This window comes from Podarcis tiliguerta (genome assembly GCF_965153285.1).
Source record: "Podarcis tiliguerta genome assembly, chromosome: 3".
In the NCBI taxonomy this organism is placed as follows: domain Eukaryota; kingdom Metazoa; phylum Chordata; class Lepidosauria; order Squamata; family Lacertidae; genus Podarcis; species Podarcis tiliguerta.
Window position 1 is genome coordinate 6,608,325 of NC_139536.1, and position 13,715 is coordinate 6,622,039.

Consider the following 13,715-nt stretch of genomic DNA (forward strand, 5'->3'; position numbering starts at 1 on the left):
TTGTAAAACCATCAGCTTGATTTTCATGACTGGGACAGTAATTTAATTTAACAATTCCTGCTTTTACCGTTTGACAAACATTTTGAAAGCGGATATCCAAATGTTTTGTATGACCTTTAAACTGCCCATTTTGTGCTAACTTATGACACGGTTGATTATCACCCCATACAGTGATTGGAGTGATGGCCTTTTCATACATCTCTTGTGCCAAGCATTTGTAAAATTCTAGATCTCTACATAACTCAGATAAGGCACAGAACTCAGCTTCTGTTGACGACAAAGCAATCAGGTTCTGTTTCTTGGATCTCCACCCAATCAGAGAGTTACCAAATTTTATTACACAGCCAGACACTGATTTTCTATCTTTTAAATTTGCCCAATCACTATCTGCCCAACAAGTAATCTGTGCTTGTCCTTCCGAATATAATTCAAGGCAAAAATCTTTGGTGTATTGTAAATATCTTAACACTCTTTGAATTCCTTTCCATGCATTTACACTAGGTTTTGAAGCTTCTCTGCTGAGTAAGTTAACAGCGTAAGCAATATCTGGTCTACTCCATTGCGAAAGATGAAGTAAGCTTCCCAGTGCTGACTGAAAGATTTCAGCACGCTTGAATTCAGCACTATCCTTAAACTCATTGTCTTTTACAAAACCCATTTCCATTGGTGTTCTAACACCTGCACACTCCGTCATGCCAAACTTTTTCAACATTTGCAATATCTTGCCTTTTTGATTCAGTAGAAAACTGCCATTTTTGGTCCTATCTATCTGAACACCAAGATAGACCTTCACATCACCAAGATTCTTAACTTTGAAGTGTTTATTTAACTCTTTGGCTAGTTTTTTTTTACTTGTTCTTGTGTCTTTGAAGTATAAATCAGGTCATCTACATAAACAAGCAAAGATTCTTGAGCATCTCCTGAACCTCTGAAATATAAGCAATTGTCAGCCTTGCTCCTGCTAAAACCAATGCCTACCAAAACATCATTAAAACACTCATTCCAATTATGAGCAGATTGCTTGAGTCCATAAATAGATTTATGTAGTTTCCATACCTGATTTGATTTACCAACTTTCAATCCTGGCGGTAGCTCCATATAGAGCTCTTCAGCCAAGTCTGAATGAAGATAAGCTGTAGAGACATCAAATTGATTCACTTTAAACCCTTTCTGAGCAGCAACTGCTAATAGTGCCCGTAGGGTTTCACTCCTTGAAGTGGGTGCATAGACTTCGGAATAATGTAACCCCTGTCTTTGCGTAAAACCTCGAGCTACAAGCCTTGCTTTGTACTCTGGTTTCCCCATCGCTGTTGTCTTTAACCTGTACACCCACCTACAACTTACTGCCTTGGTACCTTCTGGCAGTTTGGTGATGGAAAACACACCCAGTTCTTTCATAGAATTCAACTCCTTTTGCATGGCCTCACGCCACCTACTGGCCTCCTCCTGGGGTAATTGCTCAACCTCCTCAAAACTTTCAGGTTCGCAATTTGCCAAACCAGCCCAAACACTAATAGCTTGGTACCTTTCAGGAGGTTTACCTTTGTTGGTACGCTTGGAACGCCTTAACAGTTCCTGCGATGTTCCTTCAGTTTCCCCCTCTGACTCAGAATCACTAGTCGTCGCCTGTTTGTCACTAGTAGTCACCTGTTTGTCACTAGTAGTTGAAGAACTTTCTGATTCTGACTTTACACGTCTCTCTTGCTGTACAGGTGAACTTTTAGAGCTAGAAGATTCTGACTTTACAGACTTGGGTGAACTAGACGATTTCTCACCCTCGTCCTCAGACTCAAATTCCTCAGCCTGTTCTGGAACTAATACCTGCCCTGGGGCCTGAGTTTCATTGTTACTGTTCACCACATCAAATAGTATGTCAGGATTTCCATGAATTTTATTCCAACCATCCTGTTCACAAAATTCCGCACTTCTGCTGATTGTGATTTTCGTTTGATTGCCTTCTACATTCACAAATCTCCAACCTTTTGTGTTTGCTTGATAACCACAGAAAAACATTTCTTTAGACCTAGGATCGCCTTTCCTACGTTGTGCCCTAGGCACCAGCACATAAGCACGACATCCAAAAACTCTTAGATGATCAATTTTTGGTTTTTTTCCAAATAGCATGAAGTAAGGAGTGTTGCCTACTGTGCTATTGTACACTCTGTTAAAAGTATAATTCGCATACAGTGCAGCCTCAGCCCAAAAACGCTGTGGAAGTCCAGAATCAAACAACAAAGCAGCAATGGCTTCCTGTAATGTTCGAAATTTTCTTTTGGCAACTGCATTCTCCTGTGGTGAATAGGGATTGGTAAGTCTATGAACTATACCTTTCCTTTTTAACCACGTCTCCAGCGTGTGGTTCACATATTCCCCACCACGATCCGATTGTATTTTACGTACCCTGGTGTCAAATTTACATTCGACTTCTTCGATCCAATCCATCAGGATGGAAGCTGCTTGTGATTTTTCTTTCAGAAAGAAAACCCAACTAGCCCTTGAAAAATCATCCACCAAGATTTGCATAAATCTCGCACCTCCAAGCGATTTGACTGGCATAGGGCCACACACGTCTGTGTGCACAAGTTCAAAGGGTTTCTTGCTTACTCTATCAGATCTAGGATAGTTACATGTCTTAACCTTAGCATGTTTACAAGCACAACAATCCAGAAAATTTGGACAGGGTTTAATGTTACACTCCTCAGCTAAATCTGGCATCTTGCTTACATACTTAAAGCATATATGAGCTAACCTTCTGTGTAGTAGATGTACACAACCTGTATGAGGAGCCTTATTTACACACTTAGCTTGCACTTCACCTGTTGAACATCTACCTGCTGCTAACTGCTCTTCATCCAAAACAAAAAGCCCATCCTCACAGGGAATTTTAACTAGCTCCTTCCCCTGTTTCGAAATGGTGCACACATCATTTTCAAACTCAACCTTAAAACCACTTTTTACCAGGCATGACACACTCAAAAGTCCATTCTTCATTCCTGGAAGAACAAAAACAGGAAGGTTAGTTTGCAAACAGTTAACATAAATTGTGCCTTTAAGGTTCATTTCTCGTTTACTATTGTCTGCTATAGTCACGGTTTTTGCAACTGGCAATGTCTTGCAGTTCATCAAGCTGCCACTAGATGTTGCTGGAACTAAACTGTGACTTGCTCCACTGTCAATTATCCACTTCAAGGTTTGTTGGCTCCTTTTAGGACTCTGTTGTGCTGCCATTGCAGATAGTCCCTTATCAGCACCTGCTCCCCCTCTGGATCGTTGATTCTTGTAGTTCTCACATCGTCTTTCCCTGTAGCTCCGGAAACTGGCCTTGGACTGTTGAAATTCCTGTTGCTTTTCTGGACACTTTGCTATCAAATGAAACCTGCTGCCACATCGAAAACATGACTTGCTGGCCATAGCAGACACTTGTGAGGCTTCCTTACAGCTCTGCCTGCTAGTTCCCTCACGCTGGGAATTATCTGAACATCCAACCCTTGGGGTATTTGAATTATCAATACGTTTTCGATGATGTTGATATTCTTGCTCACACAATCTACCAGTCACATAATTCATATTCAGCTGGTCCTCTGGCAAAACTTGTAAAGTTAGTACTAAGTTTTCAAACCCTGCATGCAGGCTGCTAAGCAGAGTATAAACTTTAATATTTTCAGGAAAATTCACACCTAGAGATGACAGTCGGTTGAAATACTCAGTCATCTGTGACGTGTGTTCAACCACACTATCCCCTGGCTTCAGTTTCAACTCATACAAAGCACGTATAATGTTCACCTTCTCTCCGGGCGTGGCTCTATGGTGAATTCGCCTAAGAGCTTCCCAAATTTCAAATGCAGACCTTAAATTTTCCACATGAGGTAACTGGGAATCGTCTATCGATACCATCAACATGCATCTAGCTTTAGTGTCCATTTTATCATGTTCCCTGTTCTGAGCATGTGCAGCAGCCTGTTGCTCTGCTGTGGCATCTGCTGCAACAGCCACAAACGGCTTTCGCCTCTGGACATAGTCAGCCCATACTTCTTTGGCTTCCAACCAGACTTGAGCCCTCTTAGACCACTGCACGTAATTAGCAGAGTTCAACTTTGTAAAGGGAACCTGGAAATTTTCCACTGCCATTCTTGGGGTCTGCTGCTACTCCCTCTGTGTGCCCTTGCTTCTCTTTCCCCTTGGGATTTGTTTTACTCACTTTTCAGACGCCTCCAGCCTCTCAGTTCCTTTAAGAGCTGGATTTACGACCAAGCCGGTCTTCTCTCATCCGAAAGCTGCTTTCACTTTCTCTGCACACAATACAGCTGTAGAAACGTAGAAGGATCCATAACCTAAGAGAGTCTGTGTACTGGTCCAGTAAGCGCTTCCGCTGCGCCACCAGCAACAGCTTTCTTTGCAGAGTATTAGTTAAGTCCAGTGCAGAGATTCTTGTTGCAGTACAAGCTTCAAAGTCTCAGCAGCAAAAAACGAGACAGGGAAGCCTGTCTTTCCAAAGACAGGTTTATTGCAGAAAGATAACACCTCTGGAGCTTTCAGACATTTTTTGCTTCACGCACAGCACTCCCCTCAGGCAGCGAAAACAAACACTCTTTATATACTGAGCAACTTAACAACTTAACGAGCTTGACTTCTTAAAGTCACATGACATTGCTAATTTGCCAGCGTCTTAGGTTTCACACCCTAACAAAATTTGAAATTTACAGCCAGCTATAACATAAGAGAGAACATGATGAAAATGGCTCATAGGTGGTACCTCACTCCTTCCAGATTATCAAGAATGTATAAAAATTTGGTGAATGCTTGTTGGAGATGTGGAGGAAATAAAGGTGACATGAACCACATGTGGTGGACGTGTGAAAAGATCAAGATTTTTTTGGGGGGGGGAATATACGATGAATTAAAAAAGATGATGGGGATAACTTTTACTAAAAAACTGGAGGCATTTCTATTATGTATTATAGATAAAGAGATCCCAAAAAATCTAAGAGAGGTATTCTTGTATGCAACCACAGCAGCTCGTATACTTGTGGCCAAGGGATGGTAAGATCACGAGGCTCAAAAATAACAGATTGGCAAATCAAATTACAGGAATTGGTGGAGACGGCTCAATTGACTAGTAAACTCAGAGGAAACTCAAAGCAAAAATTAGCGGAAAAATGGGATGGTTATAGAAGATATGTTCAAAAATACAATAATAGTTTTCACTCCGTGCTAGCATTCGAGTGATAAAGGAACTAAAAGGAGGTGGATAACAATTAAGGATTTATTATGTTTTCAGAATGTATTAGAAAAATTATATAGAAAGGTTTATTGTTTTGTGTACATTCAAATGTAAGATAAAATATATGCAAAGGGACTTGACAGGAAGTCAAAGTTGAAGAAAAGATTTTGGAAAATAAAAAGGGAAAAAATATTTACCGTATTTTTCGCTCTATAACACGCACCTGACCATAACACGCACATCGTTTTTAGAGGAGGAAAACAAGCGGGGGAGGGGAATTCTGAATGCAACAGTGGATTTGCCCCTGCACTCGCGCCAGTCGGCTCCAGGGACCACACATTTGCTCAATAACACACACAGACATCTCCCCTTACTTTTTAGGAGAAAAAATCTGTGTGTTATAGAGACAAAAGTATGGTACTTTCATTATTATCATTTTCTCTGAGGGTGTGGGTGTCTGCACATATGTGTGTTGTTGTATGCAATGTTTGGGAGAAAATAAGACGGTAAATAACAAATAACAAACTAAATATCGATGTATGTAATTTTTATTTCTTAATTATATTTAGTGGTAGTATGGCTGTATTGTTTTTTGTAACATAAAATCATTCAATAAAAATTATTTTTTAAAAAAACCTTTAGCTTTTTTGCATGTCCACCACATTAAGAAGAATGAGCCATCTATTTGCTTACATTTTCAGCATTTACTTGACAATTTTTTATACATCTTGGCCAGTTTATTTGACATTCAATACCACCTGCACCTCATTTTAAAATGATTTTCTATAAGTGTAAAAGGAGCAGTAAATTTCATTTCCCTTTTCCATGACTTCTTTCCAAGATTGATGCAAATGATAGATCATTTTGGTCAAACTTCTTGATATGGGGCTAGCATTGGCTGTCCTCCAATGTCTCTGTGCACCAGGAACCATAACAGAAGATCTGGAAATAAATTTGGCAAACGGTTGGTTCAGCTGTTTCTGGAATTCAGGTTTCTGTTCTGTTCAGTTGAAATATACTCGGAGTCGAGTGTGGATTTCATGCTCTTTATTCAGCTCATAGTAGTGAGTGTTGGGATACTGCCAGGGAGTCAGGAGCATCAGGCAGCCTCATCAGGCAGGCCTCTATCGTCGTCTCTGGACGATCTCCAGACTTCCATTGGAACAGCATCAGTCAATTAGCTACACGAGCCTCAGACACATTCCAGGACTCGTGGACACCCTTTTCGCAGAGTTTCCACAACGGAAGATTCACCCAGGAAAGCGTATTTACAGCTTTATTCAATGTTGGTCAGAACAAAGGGAAAACATGACTGCTTGCTTCGATGTCGAGGAAACAGCCAGAACAAAAGCTATATACAAAACGGAAACTCCCTGTGAGCAGGACGTACGCAGGCTTGTGACACACAACAGCCTGCTCCCTTTTTAAGGTGGAATGGAAATATCCTAACATTGAGGAATGAAAGTTCCCCCAAAATATCTGCTTTATATACATTATTTACACAATGGGCCGCAAGTGATTGGCTAATTCTGGGATTCTCCTGTAGGCCAATCAGGTTGTGGATTCACTTCCACCTGGAGCTGGATTGGGTGGCTGCTGCGGACCAATCAGACTGCTTCATTCTGCATTCTATTCTTCTAGGACCAATCAGACTGCTGCCTTTTGGATCTTATTCAACTCAGTCCACAACATCTGTGTTTCTAAACTATGACACACCCAAGGCTTGCCCAGTTTACTGGATTTTCTGCCAGACAACCAAGTATTAGCACAGGGAACATGGATGGATGGTTAGATAACAAAATCTCAGACCCTCCAACATTTTGCCAATTAAACTTGGGATGTGTGTCTTTCAGTGCCATACTCCTGGGCAAATGAGATGGGGCTTCCCATCTTCAGCCCCCTGTTGTTGTGGTCTCCTCCTCCTCCAGTGGGGGCAGCACTGGGCAGAGGAAGCATGGCAACTGAGTCCAGTGGGGGCAGCCTGACCTGCATCACCAGCAGCTCCCCTCCTCCTCTGCTTCCATGGACTAAAGTGCAGCTGCCTTCTTTTTCACCAAAGACATTTGTCTTTGGGTGCTGAGCTCTCACAAGAGCCAGATGACTGGCAAGGGAGCTCAGCACAAAAACTGGGACATCCAATCAGAAAATGGGATAGCTTCTGTAATTCTGGGATGTCCCAGTTGAATCAGAACTGTTGATGAATAAGCAATCTTGACTTGACATTAGGCATAGTGGATCTGTGATGCTCCGATTGTTGTTGGACTACAATTCCCATCATCTATGAACTGCAATTCCCACAAGCCCTGGTATATTCTGCGTGGGTTGAAGCCAAAGGGAGTGGGGGAAGAAATTATAAGCAGCATGAGGATGAGCTGAGCCCACTCAAGGTAGCCACCGACACTACCTCCCTGCCCCCCCCAAAGCTATGCTTTCCTCAGTCCATTTCAGTGCCCCCTGCCCCAACCTGGTTTCCTAACATTGTTTCTCCTTTCCACTGCTGATTCTTTCTCCTCCCTGGAGTCTTCCTAACCAGTCAATGATCCCATTGTGGAAGTATACCTGAAGGAGCATCTCCACCCTCTTCATTCAGCCCGGACACGGAGGTCCAGCTCCAAGGACCTTCTGGCGTTTCCTTCATTGGGAGAGGAGAGGTTAGAGGGAAGCAGGCAGAGGGCCTTTTAGGTAATGGTGACTATGGAACTAAGGGCAACGGCACCAGAGTGGTATTGGTCTAAGACCTGAGAGACATGGGTGCATGGGAGAAAATGATGTACATCACCTTGACTTCCTTGAGGAAACTTGGGAGAGAAAAGTGTCATGGATATGTGTTCCTATGTGTTGAACTTTAGATATCCTTTTCTGCTTGTATTTTATTTTAATTGGCATCTGCAATTATACTTGGCTATGTTATGAATTAATGTATGTAAATTAAAGTTGAAAAGAAAGAGCCAGATCAATGACTGAATCTGGGATCTTGATCACTAGGCAGCAATAGCCCTTCCCAACTCTTTAGTCTACACTCTCTCCCTGGCACCTCTCTGAGTTCCTTCTTTCCTTCTCAAAATTCCAGAAAACACCCCTTCAGAAAATTCCGAGTACTACTCAGAGTACACCCATAGAAATCAATAAACCTGATGTGCATTCAGCAGCATCGAATACCACTCCCAATGACCTATGGGCACCCACAAGCAGTGGCTCCTGAATAATCAGCTCCATTTACGTCAAGGCTCCAGTCTGGGTTGAGTTCAGCCTATCCCACCCGTGTTCACATAACCAACTGGGCAGCGAAACCCAAGCTCTGCCTGGGTGCATGGAAAGCATTGGCTGCAGTTGTCTCCTCCTGGGACCCGGGGATAAGAACTTCAGTGAAGAGGAATTTGGGGCAGATATTATGCACTTGCACCAGAGGAGGGTCATATTTAGTGATAGATCCTTTTTCAAAAAATAAAAAAATACAATTTCGAATTTGCAGGTTAATAATTGTTTAATTTGATGATCATCTGAACAGACAGATCTTTGTTTCATTGCTTGCTTAACAAATGGATTGATCAGGAACATTTCCAGAAGCAAAGATCCAGAAGAATCAGCGTAGCCATCAGACATTCTCAACCATGGATGTGGGCTGCTCACTGATGTCATTCAAGGGCGCAGCATTGTGCATTGAAGCCACAGTAAGCAGGAAGAGTTAGACCAGGCGGGCAGCATTTGGTGAGTTCCTCCTGGCGGAACCCCCATTTCCTCTTACATTGATAATTATCCTGCATAAAAGAAAGAAAGAAATCTATAATTGATGGGACATTGATGGGACATGAGCCTGGAGTCAGATTGCTCACCTTCAGGAGATGAGGCAGGATCATAGAACTGTAGTGTTGGAAGGACTCAGTGGAACATTTAAGGAATCTGTACCAGAAAGGAAGAGGACATGCAGGCCCAGCCCCAGAAGAGCTCTCAGAGGAACATCAGTGCTGACATCCTCTGACCCATCCTTGATGTCAGGATGGACCTCTGGCAGCCGCTGACTTTGAGGACTCCACCACACGAAAACACAGGGAGTATTTCTAAAAGGCAGAATTAACTACAGTGGTACTTTGGGTTACATACGCTTCAGGTTCCATATGCTTCAGGTTACAGACTCTGCTAACCCAGAAATAGTTCCTCAGGTTAAGAACTTTGCTTCAGGATGAGAACAGAAATCATGCTCCGGCTGCACGATAGCAGTGGGAGGCCCCATTAGCTAAAGTGGTGCTTCAGGTTAAGAACAGTTTCAGGTTAAAAACGGACCTCCGGAATGAATTAAGTATTTAACCTGAGGTACCACTGTATCACCATTGTGTGTATCTGAGGAAGTGTGCATGCACACAAAAGCTCATACCAATAAGAAACTTAGTTGGTCTCTTAGGTGCTACTGGAAGGATTTTTTTTTATTTTCTTTTGACTACGGCAGACCAACAAGGCTACCTACCTGTAACTATCACCTTGTTGGCATTCAAGAATTCCTCCCCTGGTTCAGGTCCTTAGGGACCATGAGGTTTCTAGCTCCAGTTCTGCTGGATATTGTGATGTACTTTGGTACTTCAGCTGAGGTCTGGTGAGTGCAGAATGAATTGGGACTCTTTGTTGCCAAATCACATATGCGTTCTTTCAGCAGCAGCAGACGGCCGCTTCATCCTCATTTACTGAGTGTTGCCTTAACATTTTGGAAAGTTAGATAAGAGCCACCAGTTTTTACTGCCCATGGGAAGTGAAGCTTGCACAGTTTGCACCCATACGAAATATCTGTGGTATCAAAATTCCGTGTGCACAGAGGAAAACCTTGAGGCTCTAATGCCTAAAAGAAGATGCAGAACCTAGAAGTGCTGCATCAAAACTGAATCCAAATTTAGACATCTAAAAATAGGGTTAATATGTCCTGATTTATAAAGTGATTGACCACTATGCCCTTTAGCACAAACAAAGCCCTGCTTCTGCTTCCTCCAGTGAAGATCCAGAGTGTAGATCAGCAAAACAGGATTAAAAATGAGCAAACATTCACATGTGAGTGAGACCAACTCATGGGTATCACTTACTCCTACAGCAGCGTGCATTAGGGCCACAGGAGACGTTTGCAATCTCTTCATAGGTACAGTTCGCAGTCCTTGGGGCCTGGCAAAATCCTCCCAAGAGTGTACACAATGGAGGTTCATCTGTGCAAAAGAGAGGGAAGTTGATTTTCATCATTTGAGAGAACATCTTGTGCAATACAGAAACGTTAATTTGACGGGCGTTTTGTTTTGAGCATTGGAATAGCACTTCCAAGTATGAGAGCCTGAGGTCCTGGACTAGGAAATGGGAGACCAGCCTTCAAATCCAGCCTCATCATGAGGCTTACAGAGTGGCCTTGGGACAGTCACTCAATCTCAGCCTAATCACCCTTGCAAAGTTGTTGTGAGGATTAAATTAGGAAGAACCACAGAAGGTACCTTGAGCTCCATGGGGGGAAAGGTGGGACATAAATGCAACAAACAAACAAACAAATAAATATTCAATGCCCTTCTGTAACAGCAAGTCAGTATTACTATGTCCCATAATGCTGATGGGGAGATCGAGGCTGAGAGTGAAAGTGTGGTTATCCATAGGCCAGCTGGTGAGCTCATGGTGGAGTCTCACAGACTTGGATTGTCAGGCATGGGAAGTCCTGATTTGACTGATGCTCCGGTCAACATTATTTTTGTACTTCAGGTGAGTTCTGGTGAGTGCAGAATGAAGTGGGAATCTTTGTTGCTTAAAAGAAGATGCACCTAGAAGTGCTGCATCCAACTTTTTACTTCTAAAAATAGAATTAATATGCCCTGAGCGTATTATCATCTACTCTGATCCACAAACTGTTCAGTGATTATTTCCTTTAGCACAAACATAGCCCTGCTTCCTCCAGTGAAGATGTAGAGTGTAGATCAGGAAATCAGGATTAAAAATGAGCAAACATTCACATGTGAGTGGGACCAATCATGGGTATCACTTACTCCTACAGCAGCGTGCATTAGGGCCACAGGAGACGTTTGTAATCTCTCCAAAAGTACAGTTCGCAGTCCTTGTGGCCTGGCAATATCCTCCCAAGACTGTACACAATGTAGGTTCATCTGTGCAAAAGAGAGGGAAGTAGATTTTCATTATTTGAGAGGACTCCTTGTGCAAAACATAAACATCCATTTGACTGATGTTTTGTTTTGAGTATTGGAATAGCACTTCCAAGTATGAGAGCCTAAGGTCCTGGACCAGGAAATGGGAGACCAGCCTTCAAATCCAGCCTCATCATGAGGCTCACAGAGTGGCCTTGGGCCTCTCAGGGTTGTTTTGAGGATTTAATTATCAAGAACCACAGAAGGCACCTTGAGCTCCATGGAGAAAAAGGTGGGATATAAATGCAATGAGTAAATAAATATTCAAAGCCTTCTGTAACAGCAAGTCAGTATTATTATGTCCCATAATACTGATGGAGAGATCGAGGCTCAGAGTGAAAGCATGGTTTGCTAAAAAGCCAGCTGTGGAGCTCATGGTGGAATCTCACTGGACTACATCGTCAGGCATGGGAAGTCCTGATTTGACTGATGCTCCGGTCAACATCATCAATTTTACACTGTATGGTCGAGTTTGGAGGGACCTCATTCATTCATTCATTCATTCATTTCCTGCGTCTTTTTCTCTATTGCAAAAACAAAATGAAAACAATTTTTCGGAGGCTTACATTTCAACTGCCTTGGGAGACACTCAAATCAGTAGTTTGCCTTCTTAAATCTGGGTTCAGAACTGCCCACAGACAAGAATGGATCTATGAAATGATTTCTCATTCTCCTGTGTGGGTGTCTGAAGGCCCTGCTCCTTCCTGCCACTTACCATCTGGCCCGGGGCGGGGCCTGAAGCCTCATAAGGACTGCTGCGCTCTGCTGCCCAGGAGGATTCTCCTGTGTGGGTGTCTGAGGGCCCTGCTCCTTCCTGCCACTCACCATCTGGCCCGGGGCGGGGCCTGAAGCCTCACAGGGACTGCTGCGCTCTGCTGCCCAGGAGGATTCTCCTGTGTGGGTGTCTGAAGGCCCTGCTCCTTCCTGCCACTTACCATCTGGCCCGGGGCGGGGCCTGAAGCCTCATAAGGACTGCTGCTGCGCTCTGCTGCCCAGGAGGATTCTCCTGTGTGGGTGTCTGAGGGCCCTGCTCCTTCCTGCCACTCACCATCTGGCCCGGGGCGAGGCCTGAAGCCTCACAGGGACTGCTGCGCTCTGCTGCCCAGGAGGATTCTCCTGTGTGGGTGTCTGAAGGCCCTGCTCCTTCCTGCCACTTACCATCTGGCCCGGGGCGGGGCCTGAAGCCTCATAAGGACTGCTGCTGCGCTCTGCTGCCCAGGAGGATTCTCCTGTGTGGGTGTCTGAGGGCCCTGCTCCTTCCTGCCACTCACCATCTGGCCCGGGGCGGGGCCTGAAGCCTCACAGGGACTGCTGCGCTCTGCTGCCCAGGAGGATTCTCCTGTGTGGGTGTCTGAAGGCCCTGCTCCTTCCTGCCACTTACCATCTGGCCCGGGGCGGGGCCTGAAGCCTCATAAGGACTGCTGCTGCGCTCTGCTGCCCAGGAGGATTCTCCTGTGTGGGTGTCTGAGGGCCCTGCTCCTTCCTGCCACTCACCATCTGGCCCGGGGCGGGGCCTGAAGCCTCACAGGGACTGCTGCGCTCTGCTGCCCAGGAGGATTCTCCTGTGTGGGTGTCTGAAGGCCCTGCTCCTTCCTGCCACTTACCATCTGGCCTGGGGCGGGGCCTGAAGCCTCATAAGGACTGCTGCTGCGCTCTGCTGCCCAGGAGGATTCTCCTGTGTGGGTGTCTGAGGGCCCTGCTCCTTCCTGCCACTCACCATCTGGCCCGGGGCGAGGCCTGAAGCCTCACAGGGACTGCTGCGCTCTGCTGCCCAGGAGGATTCTCCTGTGTGGGTGTCTGAAGGCCCTGCTCCTTCCTGCCACTTACCATCTGGCCCGGGGCGGGGCCTGAAGCCTCATAAGGACTGCTGCTGCGCTCTGCTGCCCAGGAGGATTCTCCTGTGTGGGTGTCTGAGGGCCCTGCTCCTTCCTGCCACTCACCATCTGGCCCGGGGCGAGGCCTGAAGCCTCACAGGGACTGCTGCGCTCTGCTGCCCAGGAGGATTCTCCTGTGTGGGTGTCTGAAGGCCCTGCTCCTTCCTGCCACTTACCATCTGGCCCGGGGCGGGGCCTGAAGCCTCATAAGGACTGCTGCTGCGCTCTGCTGCCCAGGAGGATTCTCCTGTGTGGGTGTCTGAGGGCCCTGCTCCTTCCTGCCACTCACCATCTGGCCCGGGGCGGGGCCTGAAGCCTCACAGGGACTGCTGCGCTCTGCTGCCCAGGAGGATTCTCCTGTGTGGGTGTCTGAAGGCCCTGCTCCTTCCTGCCACTTACCATCTGGCCTGGGGCGGGGCCTGAAGCCTCATAAGGACTGCTGCTGCGCTCTGCTGCCCAGGAGGA

General features: G+C 45.2%; 2 protein-coding genes across 2 annotated transcripts in view; one reads left to right on the plus strand and one right to left on the minus strand.

Annotated features, from left to right (window-relative positions):
• The window catches only part of BLK (BLK proto-oncogene, Src family tyrosine kinase), an 819,573-nt gene that overhangs the window by 516,886 nt on the left and 288,972 nt on the right, over window positions 1-13,715 (plus strand). The gene's annotated exons all lie outside the window — the stretch shown is intronic.
• LOC310673733 (uncharacterized protein) overlaps window positions 1-13,715 on the minus strand; it is a gene marked incomplete at its 3' end in the record, with an annotated part of 95,105 nt that overhangs the window by 45,655 nt on the left and 35,735 nt on the right. The window contains exons 5-6 of the mRNA XM_083432324.1: window positions 11,221-11,337; window positions 10,288-10,404 (exon numbers count right to left, since the gene is read on the minus strand). Of these exons, the coding sequence (XP_083288450.1) occupies window positions 10,288-10,404; window positions 11,221-11,337 (234 nt within the window). The remainder of the gene's footprint in view (window positions 1-10,287; window positions 10,405-11,220; window positions 11,338-13,715) is intronic.